Source organism: Oryctolagus cuniculus, chromosome 7 (genome assembly GCF_051225735.1).
Source record: "Oryctolagus cuniculus isolate XC-2025 breed Fujian yellow rabbit chromosome 7, ASM5122573v1, whole genome shotgun sequence".
Lineage (NCBI taxonomy): Eukaryota > Metazoa > Chordata > Mammalia > Lagomorpha > Leporidae > Oryctolagus > Oryctolagus cuniculus.
Genome location: NC_142873.1, coordinates 149,920,750 through 149,948,388, shown reverse-complemented (window position 1 = coordinate 149,948,388; position 27,639 = coordinate 149,920,750). Strand labels below are relative to the sequence as shown.

Sequence of the window (27,639 nt, the reverse complement as noted above, 5' to 3'; positions counted from 1 at the left end):
CTCCCGCCTGCAGCCCGCCACGGCTCTCGGGTCCCCCACAGCTGTGGGGTATCAGCATATCTGTGGGCCTCCCAGGGCTCACCAACCTGGCGGGGCCCGCCCACCCATGACCTCTTGGCTCACTGCCCAAAGGGTTCCTGATGAGGCCCCCAGCCCAGTGCCCGGCCTGTGGGGGGTGGGGGGAACGTTGCACAAATGGTGGAAACCAGATACCACTATCACCAATGGCCACTCCCGGGTCTCTGGATTAGGCCTCTCCCTTGCTCTTGACTTACTCAAGGGTCAGAAAAGCCTTCCTTGTGGCCAACTGGGTTCTATGTGATCTGACAGGCATGTGCACCTACACACAGGCATGGGCACGCACGCACACACACACACCTTTCAACCCCTTTTGCTACCGTGCTCTCCCTTCCCTCCACCTTCTGGTCTTATTCAGCTCAACCCTTCCCAGATACACCAAGTCCCTGCTGCCTCAGGGCCTTTGCACTTGCTGTTCTGCCCGGGTCACTGCTTACTTACCCCTTCCCTTCCCCCAGCTTCTGCTCAAATGTCAGCCTTTCAGAGACCCCCCTCTGAGCACATTCCCTGGCCTGGATTCCATTCCAGCTCTGCCACTCCCCTCCCCAGGCTTCACCGCTCCCCCAGGACAGCTCACCTCCTGACAGTCCCACCCACAGTGACCCCGTCACCTGCCTGTCATCGGCGGTCCCACTAGAAGGCAAGCTCCAAGAAGGCAGTGCCTCTGTTCTGCTCCTCGCTGGCTGCCCAGGGCCTGGAGCACAGGAGATGCTCCACAGTATTTGCTGAATTAACATATGGGTGGGGTTGGTGGGAAGGAGTGGAGGCTCGGAAAACCGACTTGCCCACTGGCCCACGGTTGGAGGAGCGGGGCTTGAACCCAAGACGCCAGGCTGAAGGCCCTCTGTACAACCAGGTTCCTGCACGTGCCCTCTCTCTGGGCGCTGATGCTGGGCCTGCCTGCAGGAAAGCCCATCTCTCAGGGGACAAGAGGCTGCCAAGGTCATTCAACAGCAACCCGGAAGTGCGGGAGGGGGCTTCGGAGGCGAGCAGGGGCCAGAGCTCGGGTTCCAAAGGCCTTGCGCAAGACAGCCAGGCAGCCAGGCCCAGGGACTCCCCTGGGCGCGCCGGAGGGAAAAACAGGCTGACCGGCCACCCAGCAGCTGTGGCCAGCGAGGCCCGCTTGCCTCATCTGCTCCCCGGAGTGGAGGAAGGGGCAGGCAGGGCTGCGCTCTGGGCTGACACGGGCCCGCGAGCAGCAGAGCTGGACAGGACAGGACGCCCCTTTCTCCACAGCTGGGGTCCCTCCCAGGGCAGGAACAGGCACGGGACAATCTCGCAGACACGCACACGTGTGCAAGGCCCTTCCAGCAGCCGGCGTCTCAGCAGCGAGATGCAGGGGCCAGCGTGGGGCATGATGGGCTGACTTGCTGCCTGCCACCCCACCCCATAGTGCAGCGCCCCACTTCCCATCCAGCTCCCTGCCAATGGCCTGGGAGGCAGCAGAAGATGGCCCACGCGTTTGGGCCCCTGGGACGTCCAGGTGGGGTTCTGGGCTCCTGGCTTTGGCCTGGCCCTGCTCCACCCTGGCTGTGGCAGTTATCTGCGGAGTGAACCAGGGGATGGAAAATCTCTCTCTTTGTTCTCCTGCCTATCTCTCTGTTACTCAGCCTTTCAAATAAATATTTTTTTAAAAAGTAAAGATATGGAATCAACCTAGATGTCCATCAGCTCATGACTGGATAAAGAAAATGTGGAGCGTGTGAATATTACTCAGCCATAAAAAGGAACGAAATCTTGATGTTTACAACAGAAACAGATGGAACTGAAGATCATTATGCAAGTGAAACAAAGGGCCCAGTGCTGTGGTGTAGTGGTTAACGCGCCAGCCTGCAGTGCCGGCATCCCATGTGGGCGCCGGTTCAAGTCCCAGCTGCTTCTCTTCCGATCCAGCTCTCTGCTGTGGCCTGGGAAAGCAGTGGAAGATGGCCTAAGTCTTTGGGCCCCTGCACCCGCGTGGGGTACCTGGAGGAAGCTTCTGGCTCCTGGCTTTGGATCAGCTCAGCTCTGGCCATTGCAGTCATTTGGGTAGTGAACCAGTGGATGGAAGATCTTTCCCTATCTCTCTCTGGCTTTACCTCTCTCTGTAACTCTGTCTTTCAAATAAATAAAATAAATATTAAAAAAAAAGAAAGTGAAAAAAGCCATAGAAAGACAAATATCACATTTTCCCTTTTTAAAAAATTTTAACACACATTTTTAGAATGCATGTAGAATTTTAACTCTTATTTGTAGAAGCTGACATACAGAGAAGGTATAAAAATTGTGCAGATGTCAAATTATTTGGTATGTAATTATAAATACCGCTTTGCTGAACCATATCATGTACATGTACATGAATCCCACGTTTTGTGATATTAATTTCCCTGTTTTTAAGAAAAAACAGTGTCTGTATATGTATATAAGAAGTTAATATGGCCAAATGTTAAAAACCATCAAATCTTAAAATTGAAAAAAAAATTACTGAACAAGGAAGACACTCCATCACGGAGCGGCCATGCCCTCAGAAGGCCATTGTCAAACCCAGTTTGTCTGTCCCCTGCTGGTCTTGAGGCTGTTACAAAATCAGTGCTTGAGGGGCCTTGCAAAGGAGATTCTCCTTTTTTACTTTATTATGTTTTATTTATTTGAAAGGCAGAGTTATAGAGAGAGAGGGAGAGACAGAGGTTTTCCATCTGCTGGTTCACTCCCCAGATGGCCGGAGCCAGGTGCCAGGAGCTTCTTCTGGGTCTCCCATGCAGGTGCAGGGGCCCAAGCACTTGAGCCATCCTCTGCTGCTTTCCCAGGTGCATTAGCAGGGAGCTGGATCATAAGTGGAGCAGCCAGGACTCGAACCGGCGCCCACATGGGATAGGATGCTGGTGCTGCAGGTGGCGTCTTAACCTGCTACGCCACAGCGCCAGGCCCACAAAGGAGAGTCTTGACGACCAAAAAGCCACGGGGCCCTGTGGAGTGACAGGCCTGATGGAGAAGCAGGCTGGGTGACTGACAGGCTGGCAATGGTGAGCGGGCAACTCCTTCTCCTCAGGGTGACACCTCGTCCCCTGGGGAGCCCCCCGGGAGCCGCTCCTTCCTCCCCTGGCCACCAGCCTGCTGTCTCGGGGGATGAGGCCCGTTTGGGAGTGTGTGGCGTGCAGGGAGTGGTGGGTAGAGGGGAACAGCGAGAATGTGGCTTGGTGTTCGTTCACTCCTGGTTCAAGTTCAAGTTCAGAGTGTGGGCCAGGCCTAGCTGGGGCGGAGGTCCTCCAGGGAGGAGAGTGGCCACAAGGGACTGAGGTCAGACTCCCAGCTCACCTTGTTCTCTTGGGCAAGTCCCTTCCTGCCCTGGGCCTCAGACTCTGCGGGTCACGGAAGGAGCCACGGCCGCTGTCCCATCTGTCCTCAGCAGCCTCAGGGCAGCTCAGACACAGGGCGAGGACGGAGAGGCGGACGGGTAGGATTTGCTCCCCCTTCCCCAAATACTTCAACCGAAACAAACACACTTTTCCCCATTCCGTATTCTGATCTATATAAGATGTCTGGCTGTCACAGAGGCCACGAGCAAGTCATTTGGACTCTCTTGGCCTCCATTTCCTCATCCGTAAAATGGGCAAGTTAACCCATCGTGCGACCAGCTCCCCGTGTCTGCGGGGTCTGCATCTGCAGATTCAACTGTGGACCTAAAACACGTGCACAGGGGCCAGCGTTGTGGCGCAGAGGGTTGGGCCGCCCGCATCCCCAGTCGGAGTGCTGGCTGGAGTCCCAGATGCTCCTCTTCCGATCCAGCATCCTTCCTACTAATGTGCCCGGAAAGGCAGTGGAAGATGGCCCAAGTCCTCGGGCCCCTGCCACTCACATGGGAGACCGGGATGGAGTTCCAGGCCCCAGGCGTTGGCTTGGCCCAGCCTTGGCCATTGCAGCCATCTGGGGAGTGAACCAGCAGACGGATGATCTCGCGCTCTCTCGCTCTTGGTCTCTGTCACTCTGCCTTTCAAACTGATAAAAAATATTTTCTAAAATTTGGGAAAATAATTGCATCTGTACTGAACACGGATAGTTATCACTCCCCAAACCACACAGTACAAAGATGTACATTGTATCAGGCATTAGGAGTAACCTAGAGAGGATTCAGAGCCCGCAGAGGTGAGACAGGGAGGTGAGAGGGTTTCCTGCAAATGCTCCCTCATCAGACACAGGGGGCAGAGCCGCCCGGGGGCGGGGCTCCTGGCATCCACCCCGTGCCCAGGCCCACTGCAAGCTGTGGATTAAACACAACTGCAAAATGCTACAAACAGCGCAGACCAGACAGGGGCCGCTGCTCCGACTGCGGGGATTACTACTGTTATTTTGATGGAGATCAGGATTTCGCTGCTTAGTGGGAAAGCTGCCAGTCTAGAGGATTCCAAAGGCTCCCTCTGGCTTTGAAGTTGTAGAACCCTGAGATGTTACCATTCCAAGGGCCTAGGCTGTGCCTCCCGCCTGCAGGCAGACGGAGCAGGGCTGAAGGAGTTACAAAGTCAGACTGAAGCCCCACCTAGCCCGGCCTCCGGGCCTGCCCATCACTGGCATTGCCATCATTTTTTTATTTATAATTCCCCACCCCCACCACACCTGCCACACAGACGCCAAGCTGCCTACAAAGATGCACGCCTAACAGCAGGAGAAGCTTAACTTTCATAACAAACTCAGGCCGGGCGGCCGACGACCTGCAGGCAGGAGGGCAGACAGAGCACGTGCCGAACCCTGGCGAGGTGGGAGAGGAGCAAGTCTTTGGGCTCCGAGCTTTCCAGCGGCCAATGGGAAGAAGGAAATCTGACCGGTCGCTAGACTGTGTGTCCCGTGAGGTAAAAACAAAACCGTTGCTTAGAAGAGGCACAGCCATTCTGGATTCAGAGAGCAGGGAGTGAACGAGGAACGAGGTTTGTCTGGCACCTTCTCCGCCTCGCCAGCGGGGGCTGGCGTCCCCTCTCAGTCCACTGACTGTGATTCTTTGGGGCTGAAGCCAGGGGCAGGGATTCTAGCAAAGATCCAAGGAGGCTGGGATGGAGGTGTGGGGAGTGTGACCCCAGCATCCCGGGTCTGGACAGGATCACCCGTCGCTCCCCAAGCTTAAACAGCCAGTGCCCAAAATAGCCAGAGCAGGAGAGAGTGCCAGGAGGCCCTGGGCGGGGGCCTTGGCTAGGCCTGCCCAAGGAGGGCCCAGGGGGCCAGCACACACACGCCCCTGGCACACAGAAGGGCACCTTCATGTGGGCACGCAGCCCTCCCCGGGAGTCCCCCACCCATGGGGCTCCCCCCCGCCAGGTTGCACGTTGCTCACGCAGAACCCGGGCTGACTGTGCCTCCGCCCTTCCCACGGGGGCGCCCGCAGAGCCAAGCGGACAAGGCTGTGCAGACTCGGAAGCCCCACTCGAGCCCAATAGGGAAGCACGGGGAGGCCTCCGCCAGCTCCCTGAGGGTCTCCCTCGGGGCTGCCCCTTGCGCCCTGGCCCCCTGAGCTGTGGAGCAGACAATGGGGGCTATTCTGGGCTGCACCGCGGTATTTAAAGCCCTGGCTGGGAGCTGTCCCTGGGGAGCCGGGGGCCTTGCCCTCTGCAAGCCCTTCCTGAAATTGTTGCTGCCCAGACGGTGGCGGCTGCGTCTCGTGATGTTCCTAACCTTTCCTAGCAGGCCCATGGCCCTGTGAGAGTTGGCCCAAGTGCCTCCTCCTCCAGGAAGCCCAAGGCGCTGCCTCCCATGCTCAAGAGCACTGTCCAAGACCCTCAGAAGGGGTGTCCGAGGGGCTGGCACTGTGGCAGTGGGTTAATGCCCTGGCCTGAAACGCCGGCATCCCATGTGGGTGCCGGTTCGAGACCCAGATGCTCCACTTCCTATCCAGCTCTCTGCTATGGCCTGGGAAAGCAGTAGAAGATGGCCCAAGTCCTTGGGCCCGTGCACCCACATGGGAGATCCGGAAGAAGCTCCTGGCTCCTGGCTTCAGATGGGCACAGCTCCAGCCATTGTGGCCAATTGAGGAGTGAACCATCGGATGGAAGACCTCTCTCTCTCTCTCTCTCTCTGCCTCTCCTTCTCTCTGTGTAACTCTGACTTTCAAATAATAAATAAAATAAATCTTAAAAAAAGAAGGGGTGTCTGAGTCCCCATTTTCTTATCTGCAAACTATGAGTACTGATCCCAGTGTGTGTAACGCATGGCACAGGCTCCTGTCTCCCAGCCACCGTGTGGGACAGAGAAGAAGCCGGGGTGGGAATTGTGTCTGATGGGTCTCTGTTCTTCCAGCACCTGGCACACAGTAGGTGCCGGGTAAATATTGACTGGCTGCTACGGATAGCTGTGGAATGCGTCTGCAGGTCTCAGAGGAGCAGCCAGCGAGCTGGGCACGCAGGTGGCTGCTAGCCCTGGAGGGAAGGCTGGGGCTCGGCTCCAGCACAGGGAACACGCCGAGCCCGGTGTGGGGTGGGGGTGGGGGCAGCTCAGCGAGTCTGCTCGGCGGTCCCAAGTGCTAGGTGCTGTGATTTTTGTGTTTTCCATGCAAGAAAACCATTCCAGGAGTTCGAGGTCCTGAAAGGACTAAAGGGCTAAGCTGGGGCTGGGTCCCAGGGGCCCGGGGGCGTCTCTCATCCTGCACAAGCGCCCCTGAAGAAAAGGCAGGGACCTGGGAGCCTGGAGCCCGAGGGCAGCCACTGGGCAGCGGTGTGACTTCAAGCAAGTCACTTGGCCTCTCTGAGGCTGGCTTCTCTTCCGTGGAAACAGGGGCACCTGGGCAGGCCTTTAGCATGGAGGTGACGCTGCCACTCGGGCCACCAGCCTCCCATGTGGAGTGAGAGCCTGGGATCGGGTGCCCACCTGGTTCAGATCCAGCTTCTTCCTAATGAGCACCTCGGGAGGCAGCAGGTGATGGCCCAAGTGCATGGGCCCCTGCCACCCACTGGGAGGCCTGGACTCCTAGCTTTGGCCTGGTCCAGCCCTGGCTGTTCCGGGCATTAGAGGGAGTGAACCAGCAGATGGAAGATCTCGCTCTCTGTTTCCCTGCCTTTCAAATAAATAAAATAAATTAGGGGGGAAAAAAAAGGGAAAGAAAAACAAACCCAGGGGCATTCATTCCCACTTCTTGAGGCTTTGGCGGGATCAAAGGAACTGAAGGATGTGACCAGTCCCCCAGCCAGCCTGAGGCCTCCATGGGAACAGGCGCTGGGGGAGGGCGAGGGGGAGGGAGGGTGCCCAGCAGCTGCGGACAACAGCTGGCGGAGTTCTGGGCCGGGCCCCAGCAGGGGGAGGAGGGGCTGGCTGGAAGTCACCTCTGACCCTCTTCTGTCACCCTTGCCTGCTGACAGCTGCTGGGGCTTCAGGCCAAGGGCTCCCCAGTGGGCAGGGGGGAGGGCTGGGGGAAGGGGGACAGGCCGACTGGGGTTATCTCAGTCCTCCGCTGCCGACTGCGCACGTCCCGACGCGGGCCTCGCTGTTCCCCGCCCATAGCCCTTTACCCAGATCCATGGGAAGCCTGCAGCGAGGGTGAAGGGGCTGGGGCATGGGTCTGCCTGCCCAGCCTGAGCTGGAGCCTGAACTGCCCTGGGGACCCTGGGGGGAGGGAGAGGCGGAGGGGGAGGGGCAGGGCTGGGTGGGGCGGGGTCCTAGGAGAGGCCTATGGCTTTCCTGGCACAGCCCCAGCTGCAGGCCCTTCAGGGAGCCTTGGTGGGGGCTGAGAACTTGGCCCTCGGCCCCCCCAGCTCCACTCCTAGCTCAGGGCCAAGGCTTTCCAGCCGGCTCCGGCCCACGCGCTCTGTCTGCTGTGAACTCTGCACACCCGTCATTACCACCGACCACACTGCCGACCGGCAATCAAGAAAGCAACGAACAAAGGGTTTCCGGGCTGCTTCCGTGTGTCCGGGCAGCAGGGGAGGTGCAGCGTGGGGAGCCCAGACCTCTGGGGCAGGTTGATAATTCTGGAAGACGACAGCGACACGACAGTCCATGAGCAAATCACAGCACGCTAGCCAAGGTGTGCTAGCCACAGGCACCCACACCACCTGGAGCAGCAGTCTGCACGCCTGGCCTGGCAACCTCCTAGCTGTGTGGCCCTGCAAAAGTCACCTGACCTCTCTGATCCTGTTTCTGTGACTGTAAAATGGGAATAAAAAAACTCAGGATTCAACAGGACAACCTAAATGCTTGGTGTCCGGTACTGACTCAGTGCCACTTCTTTGTTCCCTCCCCTCCTGTCCCTCGCCCCCATCCTGCCAAGAGCTCACACAGCAGGAGAGACCACTGTGGGGGAAGATGACTCCTGCCCCCTCACAGGCCAGGTAAGAGGCCGGGGAGACCTGCCTGCTCCTGGGCCACCCAGGCACCCACCCCGGTGCCCTCCCTTATCAGAAGGGGAAACCGAGGCCGAGAGAGAGGCAATAAGCACATCGAGGGGCATCAGTCAACTTGGAAGGCCCGGGGTTCAAATCCCACCTCTGACACTTCTGGCCGCTGGATGGCTGTATACATGTGTGAGAACAGGCCGGGCTGCGTGCGTGTGGCATGTGCAGCACACTGTGTGGGCTCAGCAGCTCCGAGAAGGGAAGCGCTGGGCCCCAGGCCTCCGGGCTCCTACCACCCTCACCAGTCACCTCCTTCCCTCCTCTTTGAGGACAGGGATCCCCTCAAAGACCAGGCTAAGAGGTCACACAGGGGACTCTGGGAGGGCGGCATTAGGCCAGGTCTCTGTCAGGGGCTCAACCAGGCTGAGGTCCCAGGCTCAGCCTCTGGGACCCACAGCTGGTCCCTCTCCCGTCCTCAAGGCATAGACAGGCCCAGTGGAGGAAGTGGCAGGAAGGGCTGGCAAGCAGGGGTGCGTGTCCTTGGCAGGGAGAACTCGACACCCCAGGGACTCGGGTTACCGGAAATGGTAAATCCCCCTGCCGCCTGGCACCTCCGACCAGGAATGCCTGCTGCCCGAGGGAACATCCTGTCCACCTGCCCGGTCGGCCCGGGACTGCTGGGGACCTCTGCCCACCCTCTGCTCCCTATCCCACCCCTGGGGCTTCGGGGTCTCCCCAGACAGGCCACCTGCCATTCTGGGGCAGCAGGTGCAAGGGGTCAATGACAGCAAAGGAGGAGCAGCTAGAAGGGGGGCCCTAAAAAGATTGAGAGCCACCCCGAGATCTGATCTCATTCTGTCCTGCATGGGTTTTGAGCCCCACACGGGAGGCAGCAGGGAGGGGGTGAGCTCTGGGTTGGAAGCCAGACTCTGCCACCCCTCAGCCAGGCGGCTCTGGGAACACCAGCATGGCAGCACCTCCCGCCCTTCATCCCTGATGTGCAGCTGACAAGAGCCCATGGTGGGACCTGTGAAATTCACAGCCCTGGGGTAGCAGTCGCCTAGCACAAGGCCTGGCACAGATAGTCAGGACCAACAAACAGAGGCTGCTGGGGCCTCGGCGGGGTGGGGAGGGGGTGGGGAGGGAAGCAGCAGTCACTATGGGAACGGGCTCCGTGGGTCACCCAGCATTCCCTGCCCCCATGGGAGCCAGTGAGCTGCAAGTTAATGCCCAACGTGCATATGCCAAACGGTGGCTGCTCAAAAGAACCCAGGGGAATGAGGGGGACCCGCAGGGGCTGGGCAGGGGGCTGCTCTTTCAGACAGGAAGCACCTGCAGAGGCAGGAGAGCGGGGGCCGAAAGCCAGGCTCGCGCACAGAGGAAGAGCACTCTGGGCCCAGGGAACAGCAGCTGGGAAGGCTGCGGAGAAAGGAGGATCCTCGGAATGTTCTGGAAACAGCCAGGAGGACAGTTATCTAACCCTCCCAGCTGCCCCTGATCCCTACTCCCCGGAGGTAGAACTCAAGGCTCCGAGGCTTGCCCAAGGCCACAGAAGGAGGGCCAGCATCCTCCCCTCCATCTTGGCTGAGAGTCCAGGGACAGGAAGAGAGCAAAGTGCAGAGGGCGTTAGACGCAGAGCTGGGGTCTCCCCGAGACGGCCGTGGGATCTCGGACCAACCGCCCTCCTGGTGAGCCCCAACGACCCCACCGCTGGGGGCCAAGGATGCCTGCTGTATGCCCCTCCCACGGACCAGGGAGGAGGCCAAAGAAGGGGGAGGGGAGCACGGTGCAGGGAGGCGACCTGGAGTTTCTCTGGTGACAGAAAACTCCTCCCGGGACAGGTGTGATCGCTGGGGCAGATCCTACCAACCAGAACCGCCCAGGGTGACCTCCGGCCCAGCCCCCCAGAGTCTGCAGCCTGCTATACCTGCGTGAGCCCCATGTGCACGCAGCACCCAGGACTCAGGCACAGCTAGGGCTCCTGTCCTGCACTCTGGCTCCAGCTGTCAGAGTTGCACCTCAGCCCTGCTCAGAGGCCCACGGGCGGCCTTTGTTACCAGGGGTGCCGGCGCAGGCCAGTCCTCGGGCACTGCGCCAGAGCCCGAGGCTCAGCCAAGTGCAAACAGCACGCCTGGTGCCCAGATACGGCCGTGTTAGAGCGGGCAGGCTGCCCACTGCCCCCGTCACAACAAACCATCGTCCCTGCCGGCCGAGGGGCCCGGGCGGCCAGCACCTCTGCTGGGCACAGGGGACTGGGGACCGCAAGGGGAGGCCTCTGCCTCCCTCCCCCACTGGGAACAGGCAGTGGGAAGCTCAGAGCCTGGACATGGAGCGTCCAGCTGCCAGCAGCTGAGCGGGCAGATCAGCAGAGACAAGCGGAAGGGAGAGGGTGGGCAGTGAAGACAGGGCTGGGGGCTGGGTGGAGCCGAGACGTGGAGTTTCACCATTGGGGCTGGTGTCAGAGAGTGGAGTGTGACATCTCGCCTCTGCTGCATGGGACAGTGAGAGGGGACAACGCTCTCTACACCCCCTGAGGCCCAGGGTGGCTCCCAGCAGGCACAGGGCGCCTGTAGCAGTACTCATGGCCACTCCCGACCACGCGCATCAGCTCTACCTGATGGACACGCCCTGCACCTTTGCTGCCCCGAACGGCGGCCACCAGCACTTGCAATGTGGCTTCTTAAAAATGTGCTCATTTCATTTTCCTTGTTAATGTTCCCTACGCCAGTGGTCATATGTGGCTGGCGGCTGCCACACTGGACGGTGAGGATTTCTCCCTCTTGGAGCCATAAGCCAAGCCTACTGGAGAGCAATCTCTACCCACAAGGGAGGAAACTGAGGCCTGCCCACTGGGGCAGCACAGGGGCAGGAGTGGAGCCCAGGCCCGGCCCCCGCACTGCTCTGCCAGAGTTACTGCCGGCACTGGAGACCATGGCCGGAAGTCCACCATGGCCGGAAGTCCACCGGGCCTGGGCGATAGGGCTGCCTCGTTCATCAAGACATCAGGGCTTCCCGCTCTTGGCTCCAGGCCCGGCAGCTGCGAGCAGAGGCTCTGTCAGGTGTCGGGCCATCTATCAAGGACTTGGATTTTTTGCACAAGAATGAAACCAACTGCTGGAGCAGCCACCGCAGAGAGCACTGGGAATCCTCAGTGGGCAGTGGCCTTCCCCTCCTTGGAGCCCCCTGCATCCTCTGGGGGGGGGGGGCAACACAGAGCAGGGGGCCTGCCTGAGGCCTTTATCAATGCTGTTCCCTCCTCTTGGAAAGCTGTTCCAGGCCTCTCCAGCGAACCTACTCGTCCATTCTTCAAGGCCCAACTCAGGCACCACTTCCAGGTTGAGACCCGCCCACTCAGAGCCAGCCTTCTCCCTCACACACCTGGAGGCCCCCCTTGCTGCCCCAGCGCGCTGGAGTTCCAGATTAACCACATCTCTGTCTCCTGTTGGGACCAACGCTCCCCGGGGACACATCCAGGTTGGGTTGGTTTTTCTTTTCATGTGTTTTCAAAGCTTTATGTATTGATCTTTATTTGTTTATTTTTTATTTGAAAGGGCAGTGAGAGAGAGACAGAGACAGAGAGACAGAGATTGGAGGGGGGTGGAGATCTTTCATCTGTTGGTTTACCCCACAAATGCTCACACCACCGGGGCTGGGCCAGTCGGGCGCCAGCAGCCAGCCCTGGAAGGACCGGCAGGAGCCGGGTGCTCAGGACACCGCGCCTGCCTCCCAAGGTTCGCTTTAGCGGGACGCTGCATTGGAAGCAGAGCAGCCGGGACCCCAGCCAGACACCTTGAGAGGGGATTCAGGCACCGCACGCGGCAAGTTAAGGGCCACAGCACCCTGCCCACACCACTCCTGCTTTCATGTATACCCTTTAGACACCTCTCAGTGCCTCGCAGCTCGCGGGCCACACACAATATTGACTGAGCTGGATGATAATACTGGCTCACACATTTAGCAACTTGATTTCTTAGGGCTCTGCCCCAATTCGCTGTGATCCAAGCAGGGGGGTCCCTTCCCTGCTCTGCTCCCCACCTTGTGCACCTCTGAAATGCAAGCAGTAAGAGAATCTACCCTGCCTGCAGGCTACCAGTACTGACCACGTGCACTTAACACACACTTCATCATGCCAGACACTTTATCTCCGTGACACCCCATGAGATAGACATTGTTACTACTGCCTTATTTATAAGGAGGAAACTGACAGTGACATCAAAGAGATAAAAGAGATTACAGAAGAAAAGTGCTTAGCGCAGAGTAAAACACATGCCAGCTGCCAAATAAACTGTCCCTCCACGTTCTCTGTTGTACGATGAAGGATCTACAGGTTTGGGAGAAATTTAGGTACTCATCCAGGGCTGGACACAAAGTAGACAGTTTTCAAATCCTGTTGCGGGGCTGACTCAGTCCCCGATGTAGAGGTGCTAGGCAGCTGCGACCGCAATGAGGCCCGGGGCTGCCCACTTCCGTCTCCCCCTCCCCGCTTTGCCGGCTCCCCACAGAGCTCCTTTTCTGCCCCCACCCTTCTCTCAGGACAGGAGCCTTGAATGACTGTGGGGAGATGACCTTTGTCCAGCTGTGCTGGGCCCAGGAGTGGACGGAGAGAAGAGGATCTGGTAAAGCCTCAAGGCCAGTAAGACTGGAATGGGCTTTTGTCCTGCGGGTGACGACTGCCCACATCCCTCACTGGACGGATGGGACTGCTGCCTCCGGCTCCTGGTTCCGGCTTTCTGCTAATGCATACCCTGGGGGGCTGCACTAATGGCTCCAAAAATTGGGTCCCTGCCACCCCTACGGGAGACCTGGCTTGTGTTCTCCCAGACATTAGCGCAGCCCTGGCCGTCGCAGGCATTTGTGAAGTGAACCAGCAGATGAGAGCACTTGGTGTCTAAAATAAATAAATAAGAATTCTTAGAAAAAAAAAAAAAAAGCCAGAAGCCTGTGTTGTGGCGCAGCTTTGGGTTAGGCCACAGCTTGCAACGCCGGTATCCCAAACCAGAGTGCTGGTTCGAGAACGGGCTGCTCCAATTCCAATTCAGCTTCCTGCTTCTGCACGGGGGGGGACGGCGGCCCAAGCACTCGGGCCCCTGCCGCCCGTGTGGGAGACCAGGATGGAGTTCCTGGTTCCTGGCTTCAGCCTGGCCGGGTTTTGGATGTTGTGGCCATTTGGGGAGTGACCCAGCGGATGGAAGAGCTCTCCCTCTCTCTCACCTGCCTTTCAGATAAATACATCTTTACTAATTACACAAACAAGGCAGATGAGACTTTTGACTTTTTTTTTTTTTTTTTTGACAGGCAGAGTGGACAGTGAGAGAGAGAGACAGAGAGAAAGGTCTTCCTTTTTGCCGTTGGTTCACCCTCCAATGGCCGCCGCGGCTGGCGCGCTGTGGCCGGTGCGCTGGTCCGATGGCAGGAGCCAGGAGCCAGGTGCTTTTCCTGGTCTCCCATGGGGTGCAGGGCCCAAGCACCTGGGCCATCCTCCACTGCACTCCCTGGCCACAGCAGAGAGCTGGCCTGGAAGAGGGGCAACCGGGACAGAATCCGGCGCCCCGACCGGGACTAGAACCCGGTGTGCCGGCGCTGCTAGGCGGAGGATTAGCCTAGTGAGCCGTGGCGCCGGCCGACTTTTGACTTTTTTCCCAGACCTTCCTATTCCTCCCCACATCCCAGCCCAGACCAAGAGGGAGCAGGAATCTGGGGAGATTCCTGGAGTTTCTACGTCAGCCCAGGGCTCCGACACAGTAGTCAGATGGGGATAAGGAGTCTTACATCCCAGGGGCAGTTTTCATGACACGAGAGGGGCCAGCGCTGTGGCACAGCAGGTTAGGCTGCTGCCTGCGGCACTGGCATTCCTTACAAGCGTCAGTTCAAGTCCTGGCTCTCTGTTTCCATGCAACTCCCTGCTAACGTGCCTGGAAAAGCAGCAGCAGATGGCCCGAGTGCTGGGGCCCCTGTCCGCATGTGGGAGACCCGGATGGACCACTCTTGGAGCCAGAAAGACAGAAAGGCACCGGAACTGTGCCTGGCACACAGCAGGCCTCCCATGAAAGCCAGCACCACGTTTCCGTCTTGGGATGGTGCTTTCAGACCCTCCCTGACCCTGGGGAACGGGCCCACTTTCCACTGCTGCCGCTGCCCCGGTCCAGTGAGGCTGTGGGCTCGCCCAAGCCACAAGAGGCAGAAGCAGGATTCAAGGTCACACCGCCAACCCATCCTTCCCCTGCATCACGCCACCTCGAGCCCCACCCAACTTGAGCTGCAGCCCAGTGCAGAGCTGAGAACACAGCAGCCCTGCCCCTCTGCCCCGGCACCAGCTCCTCGCTGGGTCAGCCAGGCCTCCAGGCACCGGCCCAGGCTCCCCGCAAAGGGCCACCGCCTCCACTCCCCCAGCAGCCTCCCCTCCATCGCCTTATAAAGCGGCCGGAGCTGCTCTTGTTCAAGTTGCATTTCAATTTTATTTGGAGTGGACTGGCTGGCCTCTCCCCGCAGCCCCGGCTGACCGCTTCACACATTCCTTATAGAGCAACATTACCTAATTTAACCATAGCCCCTGCTCTCCGGGGCTCTCAAAATAGCATCTGCCAGGAGGGGAAAATGCCCTAATGTTATCAAAATAAAACAGTTCTCCCGCCTCCCCCACTGTTGGCTGGCACCAGCCTTAGGACCCGGCCCAGGGAGGAACCCAGGCTGGGCAGACGGCGGTGGGCCTGGGGTGACCAAGAGAACCCTGCTCTGTGCTCTCCACCTTTGCATGCTCTTCATGGATCTCCCTGGGGTCTCCCCACACTCCCTTCTCTCCCCCAGATCTTCAGGCGCAGGCCCTGGCCTCCCCGGACTGGCAGTCAACTTTCCCTTTCTCCCCATGAGAAAAATGAGCCGGCAATATAATAATTGCTACCATGCCCCAGGTATTAATTACAAGCTGAATACTTCCCACACTTCGGCTGGCTGACACCTGCCAAGAACGGATTAGCATTTCCTTCTTTCAGATAAGGATGCAGGTACTCAGGGAAGTGAAATGACTCGCCCAAGGTCACACAGCCCAGCCCTGGCAGAGGTGGGGTTAGAAGCCAAGCCCAGCTTCCCCACAGCCCTAATCATTGCACTACCTTAGAACTGGGGCTCCTCGCGGGGTCTGAGCCAGGGCCAGGACAGGCGTTGTACTAAAGGGGTCCACTCGCCTGGCGTGTGTTACAGGGGTGGCTCACGTGGCTAACGCCACACCCCAGGACCTTTGATTATGCCAAGGTTCACAGTTCATCTGCAGCCTGTGGACCCTAAGCCTGTACCCAGGACCCCAGGAGCCCAAGCTGCCTGTCAATCTTGGCTCCAAGCTTCCGTTCCCCACCCCCCACCCCAGAGCAGGGCTGCCACATTAAAGCAGGGAACACCCAGGCAGCTGACATACCTCGGGTGCACCCGGTGGTTAAGGAGCTGGGAGGGCGGGCTCTCCGGCTGCCCAGAGTAATCATTAACCCGGGCAGAGCCAGGGTGGGGAGCTAAGGCAGCAGCCAGACCTGCAGCACCCCTGGGGTCCACTCTTCTCCACCTGCTGCACCCGGGGGCCACCTTCCAGCCACTCAGCTGGGCTGGTGAGGCCTCTGGTATTGGAAACGGGTGGCTTGGATGAGTGGCCGGCTCAGGAGGTCCAGGAAGGCTCAACCTGCATCACTAGGGCCGAGGCCCAGCAGGTGCCTGCAGGCATCTACAGAGCTCTGGGCCCTCTGGCTCCTCCCCTGCCTCCTTGCCCCCTCCCATGAAAACCCCAAGGTGAGGAGTGTGGGACAGGAGGGTGGCCCCTGGAGCGTGGAAGCCCCAGGTTTGTTCTGGCACCTGAGACCAAGAACCAGGGACAGTCTTGGAGGAGGAGAAAGAAATAACAAAATAGTTTCCGTTCCGCATCCACTGCCTATTCCAGCTCCAGGCAATTTCTAGGATCTTTAATTCCCCTCCCCCCATCCCTACCTAACAGATGAGGCTCAGAGAGGTGAGCCCACCAGCCCGGGGTCACACAGTACTGAGTGACCGAGCTAAGACAGGACTCAGGGCCGTGCCTGCTGCCAACGACACTGCTCCAGAGCCCAGCCTGCGGAGTTAAAGGGGGCAGAATGCGCCGGCACGGACGCCAACAGCTATAAAAAGGCTGCAATCCGAAAGCTGTACTTTCCAAATTTATATTTATTAAATAAAAGTTTTCTATAAAAAAAAAAGAGGGAGCCTCTGGGGTTCTTTCTGTGCTGTGTGACTCCCGTTAGCGTCTTAGCTGCAGTGCTAACTTTTCAAAACCGAAGTCTGGGCTTAGAAACTCCAACAGTGAGAGCGCCCAGGAGAGGCAGGAGGGGACCCGGTGGCTGGAGAGGGACCCCCACACACACCTGAAGTGCCCCGCGCGGTGTCCAGCACCTGCAGGGCAAGCGGTGGGCTTTCTGGGAGACTGGAGGGGGTGGATGGGCCTCTGGAGAGTTGGAAGGTGGGAGGTGGGGACTAAACCCCTCCCCGAGGAGGCCAGGGTCCCTCGGAGACCCAGAGAATTCCCTTCAATCGCTCAGGTGAAACCCAGGTGAGGCCCAGGCAGGAGGAAAGCTTTGATCTTATCACACATTCCTGCCCCAGCTGTCCCATCCCCTCTCCCCCACCTCTGCCTCCTCCGGGAGGTGGAAACCAGGCCAGATTAACCCTTTCCTCCCAGCTCCTCAGGTCAAATCCAGGCTTGCGGAGAGGTTAGGATGCCAGCCTCCCACCTCACCGTGGCTGGGCTGGAGTCCTGCCTCCAGCATCCTGCTGATACAAACCCTGGGAGGCAGAGGCGATGGCGCGAGTGACTGGGTTCCTGTAGCTTCCAGCCCTGGTCTTGGCAGGTGCCCACCCCCGCCCCCCTATAAATGAATAAAATTTGTAAAACTCCAGGCTTGAGCTGATCTCGCTTTCCGCATCCTTCCACCCAGTCACCAGGAAAGTGGGGGGAGCGGAGGGGATGAAAATGGGAGGACAGCCGGAGCCCCAGCCCTGCTCCCCTCAATGAACTCCCTCAGCACCACAGCACCCCAAATGTGGGCTCTGCGGGCAGCCTCCACGTCTCCTAAATTAAAATAACCAGGCTCAGTATAAATAGCCCTTGCTGCGTGTCCCATCCGTGAGCTCATCGGAGACTCAGAAGAAACCCAGCTTCTCACTCCACGCCTGCGGGGCTCTCTGGGGCCCCAGCCAGCCAGAGCTGAATCTCCAGCCCCTCTCCGCACAACCTAAACAGACTTTACAGTAAGCAAAGTCATAGAAGCCACCGGCATCGCAGGCAGGCTCCGCGCCCCAGAACCTGCTCCAGACCCAGTCTCCTTCCCCCTGCTCCACCTCTATCAGAGCCTGAGTTCCTTCCACCCACCCGGCCTGTTGACATCCAACACGGGGCAGGAACGGCGGCTGAATGAATGAGTGCATGAATGAATGGACCCCATTTTGCATCTGGGGAAAATTAAGCTCAGAGACCTTGCGAGACTTGCCTTGGACAGCTCAGGAGAATTTTGCGACTCCTACTTCTAGTGCTCATCGGCTTTCAGGCATTGACAGTGCCCCTGGCTGTCAGCTCAGCGCCTGGTACCCCGGGGCGCACAGAGGTGAACACTGCAGGCAGCTGCAGGAGTGACTGGGGGGGGCGGAACGGCTTCCAGGGGGGCTGAGGGCACAGGGAGCCATCACCTTCATCCGCCTGCCTGGCCCAGGGCCTGGTGCTGGTGTGCTGGAGGCATCCTGACGGAGGACACGGCTTGGGTGCTGCCGTGGCTGCCAGCCTCGCCCCAGGCCAAGGAGCACCACGGAGTCTTGGCAGAAGTAAGTTCCTTTCCTCTGACTTGGTGCATGGTCTAAGGGCAAGAGAAGCCCATTTTGCAGACAGGAAAAGTGAGGCCCAGGGAAGAAGGCTGGTGATTGGCCGGTGCAGGCCTGGCCCTCTTGCTTTCTGGTCAGAACAGGCAGAGGGCAGGGGGCTGGAGTGGATGTCACCTAGGCTATCTTGGGGACTTCCTCTCATTCTTTCCCCAGCTGTAACGACTCCAGCAGCAGGCAAGGGCCTTCCTGCTCTTGCACACCCAACAACAACGTGGACAATGCGGGCGACTCCTGGACCCTGCCCCGTGCCTTCCTCTTCCACAGACAAACCCCCTCGCTCTTTAAGCTGCACTTCCTGCAGAAAGTCCTTCCAGGCCAGATGGAGCTTCCCCGTCCCGACAACCTGCTACTGTCTGGACTTCGAGTTGTGCTCCCGATTCCTGCCTCTCTCACAAGACCCAAGGCAGAGCAGGGCCCAGGCTCCAGTGCCTTCCAGGAGCACTGGCCATGCTGGCTGCACCTCCCACCTCTCTCTGCCCCGGGCTGTGCATCCTGCACACGCCACTAGCCCACCTGGGAAATGCAGGCATCCTTCCAATGCCACTGGAGAACTGATAATGCAGCTCAAACCCTCAGGCTGCCACACAGTGGGTCTGCAGGGAACTCAAGGAGGGGCACACAGTAGGCCTTCAGGCAATGTTAACTGGATGAAGGACTGAAGAATGGACAGATGGGTGGATGGATTCCTGAATGTTGCACTGCTCAGAGGTGATCAGACGGCCCAGACTGGAACTTCTCTAGGGATTCTGGTTTCCAGCTGGGCTATGGGCTTCTGTCTAGAATTTCGCCCAGGCTCCCAGGACTGAGGCCGGGCTGGGGGGTGGGCACAGGCTAATTCAGTGAACTCCCATAGAGCAAAACCTGTAGGCCCCACAGGGGCCATGGGACCTGACTGAGAAGGATCAGGCTCCCAGGGGTCTCAGTGCCAGGGAGAGCCAAACCTGTCTCCCCAGGGATGCTGTCCCTGCACTGAGGCGAGGGGCACCAGGTGTGAGCAGCAGGAGCTGGCGAGGCCCTGGGACAGCCTGGTCCCACCTCTCCATGTGGCCTGCTCTGCCTCTGCCCTCTCCCAGACCCCCCCTCTACACTCACGAGGGGAAGGATGGCAACTTGGGAGTCGACATCCTGGCTGTACTCCCAGCTCTGTCATGTGTCAAATGGACAGCTGCCAGCCATTCCCTTGCTCCGTGCCTCAGTTTCCCCCTCTGCAAAAAGGAAGATAACAATGCCAACCTCAAAAGACCGTTGTAGGGTGCTGGCATTGTGGTGTAGCAGATAAAGCTACCACCTGTGACGCCAGCACCCCATATGGTTGTGGGTTCGTGTTCCGGCTGCTCCACTTCCAATCCAGCTACCTGCTAATGGCTTGGGAAAGCAGCAGAGGATGGCTCAAGCGTTTGGGCCCCTGCCACCCATGTGAGAGACCTAGAAGAAGCTCCTGGCTCCTGGCTTGGCCTGGCCTAGCCCTGGCTGTTGCGGCCATCTGGGGAGTGAGCCAGCAGACTGAAGATCTGCCTCTCTCTCTCTGTCTCTGTCTCTCCCTCTCTCTCTAGGTCTGACTTTCAAATAAATCTTAAAAAAAAAAAAAGACAATTGTGGAGATGCTATGGTGATAATTCTCAGAAAATGCCCAGTACACGGTTTGCCTCCCAGAGTGGCAGCTGTGAGAGCTCAGTGAATGCTGGCTGCTGGTCTGGGTGACAGAGGTCCTGGAGACGAGACCCTGCAGGTCCCAGGGCAAAGAGACAGGGGTGTCCCCAGGAAACTCCGAGGTTCCTGCTCCTCTGCCCCAGGGTTGCAGGAAGGCAGACAGGAAAGGGAGAAGAGCTGTTCAAGTGGCAGAGGCCGCTGGGCTGTGCTTTCTGAGGCCAGCACCTCACTCCATCCAGCTCAGGGAGGGCTCCAAGGAGAGGCATGATCCCAGTTCCCAACTATGCGAAAGCTGGAGCCGCCAAGCAAGCAAGGGATGAGTCAGCTGGGGGGCGGGGGCCAGAGTTGGCTCCTTATGGGAGAGCAGGGAATGGAGAGGTGGGGGCAGGGACCTGGAGGTGGACTGGGAAGGGGCCAGAGGCAGCTGGGAATTCCCAGCCCCACCCCAGGAGAAGCATCTGTGGGGTCACCCGAGGCCACCTCTGAAGTCCTCCTCTGTCCAGCCCCAGGCTGCCTCCCCTTCCCCACAGCCTGGGATTGGAGGGAGGGGGGAGAGATGTCAAGCGCTAAAAAAAAAAAAAAAAAAAAAAAGAAACACCTGGATATGACCCCTTGGTGGTGGTGGGGGCAAGTTTCTACCCTGAGATCCAAGCCCAAATGTGTGCAGGGTGGGGCGAGACACCCCAACTCTGCGTGTGTCTCTTTCTCCCCAGCCCTGCCGTTTCTCTGACAGCCTCCTGGGGCCAGAGCCCTAGCTGAGCTGCCCACAGACCCCAGCAAAGGAGGATGGGCTACACATGGGCCCAGAGCTCCCTGGGCCAGGCCCTAAGGGAGAAGGGGGCTGGGATGGGAGCCCAGGAGGCCCCCCCTGCCACTCCCCTCAATATGCACGAACATTCTTTCTGCACCCATGGGAGCCACTTGGCCACGCCTCCTGTTGCTCAGAGCCCACCAACTACACACATCTGGGAAGGGGACAGCACGTCCACAGGCTCCAGCCTTTCCCAGGCCACACCCTGGGGTGTGCCCCCTCCCTCTCCCCCTCCAGGAAGGAGCCAGGAGGGTGGAAGGGTGGACTCTGTCCTGCAGCTGTGGCCTCAGTGGGGGAAGGGGGGGCTAGTGACAAATCAGCTGCAGTTGCACCAGGGCTCTGGGCCTGGGATGGCGAGGCGGAGGGAACGGGGCGCTCCCCTTATACCACGGCCGTCCCTTCAACTGGCCCAGGGCAGGCCTGAGTCCACGGGGAAGGTGTTGCCAGGCGGGGCACGGGCAACACTGAGTCAAACACCCACTGGCCGCGCCCTGGGCAGGATCAAGACAGAGACAGCTGCCGCCGACCGCTGGACACCCACCACACTCCTGGCCATCTCATAACCTGAGGCTCAGAGAGGGGAAGCACCTTACCCAAGGTCACACAGCTAGCTGGGGCTAAGCCAAGACTCGAAGGCAGGGCCCTTGGAGGACGCCCCTGCGCAGGGGAGGGACTCCGAGTCCCATGAGGACCTGGACAAGCCGAGGTGGCGGAGTGAGTAGCTCGGCTTGACTCATGTCCTCTGGCCTCCGCAGAGGGCAGTGGCTGGACAGGCAGCGCCCCTGAGGCCAGGGCCCAGAGGAAGCCCCTTGCCAGCTCTCAGTCAGGAGCCTGGGGCTTCCTGCTCTGCTGGCTTCCTCAAGGCCATTCGCTTACTCACTTGCCAGCGACCTGCCGGACACCAGCAAGGGCAATGAGCCCTCCTGCAGCTTCTGTTCTGGGCGGGGAGGGGGCAGTAAATTCCAAAGAAACAGCGCAAATGCAATCGGTGTCTGGCTCGCAGCCGCACACCCCGCAAAGCCCCCTCCACGCACCCAGACGCCCAGCGTGGGAGGCAGCGTGGCCTCACCCTCCCAGGCCCCCTGCAGCACCTGCTTCTCTCATTTCCTCCCAAGCCCAGGTCCCTGGAGCTTCCCTTCTGCTAGCGGCAGTTCCATTCTGCTGGACACAGACACCGGCGGCTGCAGGGCCTCCCCGCTCTGTCCCACCCCACCTCGGCCATCCAGTGCTGCCGGCCCTGCCTTCACGCACGGCACAGTCAGGATTCAAACACGAGCTCCCATGTGCTCTGGCCTGGGTTATGAACTTCCTGCCTGTGCCCTTGACCTGCCCCATCCCCGTTGCCACGCGAGAGCAATGCTGTGAAACACCAGCACCTTCAGTGGCTTCTCCTCTCATCAGAGGCAGAGCCATGGCCCTTTCCAAGGCTGAGGCTTGGAAACCGCGTGCCTGCACCTGCCACACTCTCCCTCCCTCATGGGGTCCAGCTACAAGGGCCTCCTCACTTTCCCACAAACACCGCAGGGCCTTTGCACTGGCTGCTCCCTGTGCCTGGGAGGCCCTCTCCCTCGGTATCAGCAGGGCTGGTTTCAGATCTCCTGCACCAATGGTATCTTATCAGGGTTTCTCCTGCCGACCCCACCCCTCCCTGCTCTCTAACCTCTTCCGAGCTTTATTTTCCCTGCTGAGCACTTCTCACCACCTGACATACTTTATTTATGGTCCGTCTTCCTGTGCTGGCTGCAGTGCAAGTTCTAGGAGGAGAGGGACTGTGACTTTTTTTTTTGTTCTCTGCCGTGACCTCAACACCTAGAGCAGGTCCTATGTTCCCTGAGTATTTGTTAAGTGAAGTTGAACACACACCTGCAGGAGGCTTTGGTTACATCATTTGTTCACTCATTCATTCAACACACTCCTAAAATCCAGAGCGCGGGGCAGCCGCCTCCATACCCGGGGAAGGCTCCGGTGCCCAGGACATCTCGGGATGCTCTGTGGTCCCCGCGGCACAGAGACAGCGCAGAAGGGTTCTGGTGGCACCGAGACACGGAGGCCCCACACTCCCAGGCCTCAAAGAGCCACCTTGTGCTCTGGGCTTTCATGACGGCGCCCCCCGCCCAGCCACCCCCGGCAGCCGCGAGCCACTCCCCTCTCAAGACTGCTATTGACACGGCCCCGACGGACGCCACCAGGCTGGGCAGCGAGGCTGGCGGCTCCCCGCGAAGTGAGTTCCACGCATACTTCTGGGTTTCAGTCAGCCAGCTCTGGGCACTGGGGCAGCGGGCCCCAGCCAGACCCAGGGAGCAGGAGGGGGTGGCAGGGCCAAAGAGGCCAAGGCCCAGGCCGGGGCAGCATTCCAGCGGGGCCGAGACCCTCAGCCAGGCCTCCCCTTCCAGGCAGGGGCAGGAATGGGAGCCAGGAAGGCCAGGGTGGGCGGTCCTGGGAGGGCCAGAGGTCAAGCACGCCTTACGGAGGTGCTGGGCAGTGGGCTGTGTGGGCCCCTCCTCCTGCAGCCGGACCCCCTCACAGCTGGGACCTGAGTGGGGAAGAGGACAGCCGGGGAGAGCGGGGAGCCCCTCCCACATGCCTCAAGGGGTCTGCGCATCCAGGACGCACATCTGGGCCTCCAAGTGGCCTTTGTCAGCCCAGGCCCTCCCACATCCAGGTGGTCCCTCCTGCCCTCTCTCCTGGGACGCCCACCCCAAGCCCCGAAGCCTCTGCAGACCCATCCCGAGCTTCCGGTTCTACGGAACAGCCAGCAAGGCCAGTGCAGCTCCAAACAGGGTGACCAGGCCACAGAGCTCCCGTTCCCCGCCCGCAGGTCCTCCATTCCCGCCCAGCGCAGGGCCTGGCCTGGCCCACTCACGCCCGAAAGCCCTCGGATTAATCCAACTGTCTGTAGAGTCTCAGGGAAGATCTGATGAGGAGATTAAGTAACAAACCTACAGCCAGAGGCTGGCTCCCAGGCTCCCGCCAGCACAGGCGTCCGGGGCCCCCGGCACACCCATCCTGCACCTGTGTGCCTCCAGTCAGGCCCGGCCCTGCTGCTCCCTGCTGGGGACGGACGTCCCAGGGCTCCTGGGACCACAGTGCCTGCTTTCCTCAACGTCCGGGACAAGGTGCACCGTCATCTACTGATGACCCACTACGAGAGGGAGAGCAGTGGGTGGGAGCCCCGAGTTTGCGACTGTGTCAATCATGGGGCAAGTTCCATGGCTTCTCTGGGCCTCACTTTCCTCTGCTTTGCGTCTACCGCTCACCACACTCAACACACAGATGCCTGAGCACTTGCTACTCCAGCAGCAAACACAAACAGGGGAGGCCCCGCTCCCAGGCAGCCTAAGTGGGGGAGCGAGGGGACGGATCAACACATAAACACAGGTCCGACGGTGACAAGCATAAGGGGACAGTGTGACAGGCAGACTAGCTGGGCTCTGAGATGGAGGACGCTCAGGGACAAGGCAGAGAAAGGGCACACACAAAGGTCCTAAGGTGGAAGTGTGGCTGACACGCTGGCGAAGCAAAGACTGGCCCGGCTGGAGGCGAGTGAGACGGCGGAACGCTGGAGGGCAGACGGGGAGTGGGGCAGCCACATGCCGCAGGGCCTGTGGGCTGAGTTAGCTCAGGGGCTGGGACGTGCCTCTGAGCCACAGGGGAGGTGCCGACGCAAGCCCGAGTGGGGATGGGGGGAACGCGGCGCCTCGCAGACAGCGGGCACTGGGCTCACACATCCCCACAATGCTGCCATCAGCTGCACCGCACCCCCCCAGCCCCGCCCCCCCCCATCGTGCTCCCACACCTCCCCAGCCTGCACTCAGTCACCTCCTGCCACCTACCTGCCACTGGTCTCGGGCAGGGCCTCAGACCCACAGATCCTAACTTGCCTGCACTCAGCTGGGGAACAGGCCTGGGCCAAGCCAGGCTGAGACCAGACAACTCTTCAGATGGAAGGAGGGAGCGTGGCCTAAGAGCTGAGGGGGCCCCGCTTTCTGCCCCCGCCTGTGGAGGACTTGCGGCCTGCCCTTGTTCCGGGACCCCCTGGGACACACTCACAACCCTTCCTGATCCAGAGCAGCCAGGGGAGCTGCATGGGGGGGCAGGGCAGCCAGCCCCGCACAGAGGGGAGGCCAGGAAGGGGAGGCCCCTCCAGCTCCTGCCAGCGGCCGGGCGGGCAGCCGCCCCGGTGAGGAAATCCAGCCGAGGCAGGAAGCAGGTATCTGGGTGACTTCCCTCCTCGGTCTGGAAAACATGGCTAATTACCACGGTGGCCCCACGGGGTTCCTGTCTCCGGCAGGGCCGGCCCCCAGGAAGGAAAGGCCGAGATCTCCCCCCAGCAGGAAGAAAAGGGGCCACCAGGCCAAGGGGGGTCCTGAGTCACCGTGGCCCAGCCCCTCCCCCAGACTGACTCCCCACCACCTAAGAACTGAAATTACTCCCGCACTCAAGCACCAACCACTGGGGTCTAAGGCCCACGTTATTTGCTCTTGTGTCCATCCCTCCCCCACTCACTCTTGACCTGCAGACATGAGTGGAACAGATCAAGGGCAGTGGGCAAGCAGGAGCCCGGGGCTTGCTGGGACACAGCTAGGAACTTGATCGCGCTGGAGGTTCACGATAAACTTCTCGCCCCCATTTTACAGATGTGGAAACTGAGGCTCACAGAGAGGAACCTGTCCCAGCTGATGTAGCTAGAAAATGTCAGAGCGGGATTCAACCTTGAGAGGACTCCAGAGGCCAAGCGCTTTCCAGCCCCTCACCAGCAGCCTGGGGTGGGGCCGTGACGACCTCAGTGTGGCTGCTGGGGTGGCCTTGTCCCAGCCAAGTCCTCAGAAGGTGCAGGCGGGCCTGTCCGGGCTCACCCATACACCACCACCGCCTTCCACCGCACATAGGTGCACGGTAGGCGCTTGGCACGCATCTGCCCAGTCACTGAACCCCTGCACTCCCAGCGACTGTCACGGAAAATGTTACTCAATGAAAATCTGTTGAATGAACAAGGGAAAGAGATGACAGGCCGTCCAGGAATTTCTATAAGCCAGCAGCCCCACCCACCTCTCCTGCCACTGCACAGCCCCTGCACCTAGGAGCCTCTTATTGGGGTGCAGGAGAGGGGGGTCAGGAATGACCTTGGGCTGTGCAAGCCATGCAGCGGCCAGGCTGGTGCCGTGGGGAAAGCGAAGGTCAGCATCAGCACTCCAAGTTTGGGTCAACGCAATGGGACCACACGGACGGCCCTGCTTGCGTGCGTCCGGGTAACAGGGTGAGAGGCTGAGAGGAGGAACGAGGAGGCCCCCGGCTGGGGCGTGGGCAGGGGAGGCGCGTGCTGGATGGGAGGGGCAGGCAGTGAGGGGTCAGGTCTGGGTGGGGGGTTAGCAAGTCCTGAATGAGGGTAGAGGTGACAGGGAGTCGCTGAGTAAACGCCAGCTCAGTGAGAACGCGGTCCTTCTGAGAAGGGGCGGGCAGGGCCGAGGACTGTCCAGGGGCACCTCAAAGAGAGTGAGTGGGCGCTCTGTGGCAGGCCACATGGGCTCCCACCCACATCTGCCACCAGCTCCCTGCCCACTGACCCTGCCCAGCCCAGCCCTCCTGGAAATCACTCCGGTCCTCGGGGCCTCTCAGGACCAACTGCCTTCCAGGCCTTGGAATTCCTGAGCCCAGGAATTCTCTCTTCCTCTGTGTGGGCCCATCTAAGCTCAGAGCCGGGGACTGGGCTGCAGGGCGGGGCCTCCCCTGCACCCAGCAGACCCGGGAGGAGGGAAGCTGGGGAAACTCGGGTCCCAGGGAGGGGGAGAGCCCAGCAAGCAGCCGGCGGCTACACCCTGCGAGCCTTTACCCACGTGGAGCCAGCCTCCGCTTGCCGGAGGTCACACAGGTGCTCAGGCCAAGGGCAGCGGCTGATCCAGCTCGGCGCTGCCTGACTCCAGGGTCCCGGGAGTCCCAGCAAGCCGCAGTCCCGGCCCCAAAGTTCTCTCCCTGCGTCTGCCTGGCTACGAGCTCCCCAAGAGGACAGCGTGGTGAAGTTCCGGCCAGGACCGACAGGGTCCTCATCACCACCGACTGCGCCTTCTGCCAAGTTGGCCCAGAAAAGGGTTCTCGCCTCCTGCCAAGTTCCCACCCTGCTCCAAGTTTCTCCGCGCGGTCCCTGGGGCTGGCAGGTCGGGCCAGGACCAGTGCGACTCCCGAGACTCGACAACGTGGCCGGGTGCCCCACGCACTCCCACGAGGCCGGCCCCGCCTCCAGGCCCACGCAGGGTCCCCCTTGGGGCGCCCCCCTCCCGCCCCGGGGCAGACCCATGCCGCAGAGTGGCGCCGGCCGGTGCCAGCTCGCGGGATCCCGGGAGAGGCAGCGCCACCGCCCCGGGCCGGAGTCCTGGCCGCACAGTCTCGGGCGCCTCTCCGACAAGTTGGCGGGCGCGGCGAGCAGGCGTCCCCCGTCCCCCGCCCCGCACACTCACCGCGAGCAGCCGCCCGTGCAGCAGCAACGCCAGCAGCAGCGTGCCCGCCGCCCGCCGCCCCATGGCCAGGCCCGCGCCGCTCCGTCGCTCGCTCGCTCGCTCGGCGCCGCCCGCAGCCGCCCGCTCGCTGGCCTCGGGAGTCCTCGGGACGGCGCGGCCCGCTCCCACCGCCCCCGCCCCTCCCCTGGCCCGCCCCGCCCCCGCGGCCGGCCGCCCCGCCCCCGCCGCCAAGGCCCCGCCCCCGCGCGCCAGGCCCCGCCCCCGGGCCCAGGCTCGGCTCGCCCGAGCCGGCCGCGCAGCCGACTGGGCCTTTGTCTGGGCCCCCAGCCCCCTCCGCGCGACCGCGGGCCCGCCGGCTCCCGGCCAAACCCGGCCTGGAGCGAGGGATGGGACGGGGGCCGGGGGCCCTAGGCGGGGCGGAGCGGCCGGGCCCCGCCCTCCGTCCATGCACGCGCACCGCCAAGGCTCCCGCACCCCTCGG

The 27,639-nt window shown here is 60.6% G+C and overlaps 1 protein-coding gene and 1 long non-coding RNA gene across 11 annotated transcripts in view; one reads left to right on the top strand and one right to left on the bottom strand.

The window, feature by feature from the left end:
• The window catches only part of HSPG2 (heparan sulfate proteoglycan 2), a 101,759-nt gene extending 74,431 nt beyond the window's left edge, over positions 1–27,328 (bottom strand). For 8 of the 10 annotated variants that reach the window (XM_051856722.3, XM_089299215.1, XM_070079129.2 and 5 more), the window contains exon 1: positions 27,159–27,328. In XM_051856722.3, the coding sequence (XP_051712682.1) occupies positions 27,159–27,221 (63 nt within the window). In that variant the 5' untranslated portion in view covers positions 27,222–27,328. The remainder of the gene's footprint in view (positions 1–27,158) is intronic. The other 2 variants (XM_089299212.1, XM_089299213.1) reach the window with 1 other exon arrangement.
• Positions 4,642–6,179, top strand: LOC138850717 (uncharacterized). The gene is made up of 2 exons (XR_011390860.1): positions 4,642–4,976; positions 5,936–6,179. It is a non-coding gene; the product is annotated as an uncharacterized LOC138850717 (long non-coding RNA).
• Positions 27,329–27,639: the final 311 nt, after the last annotated feature.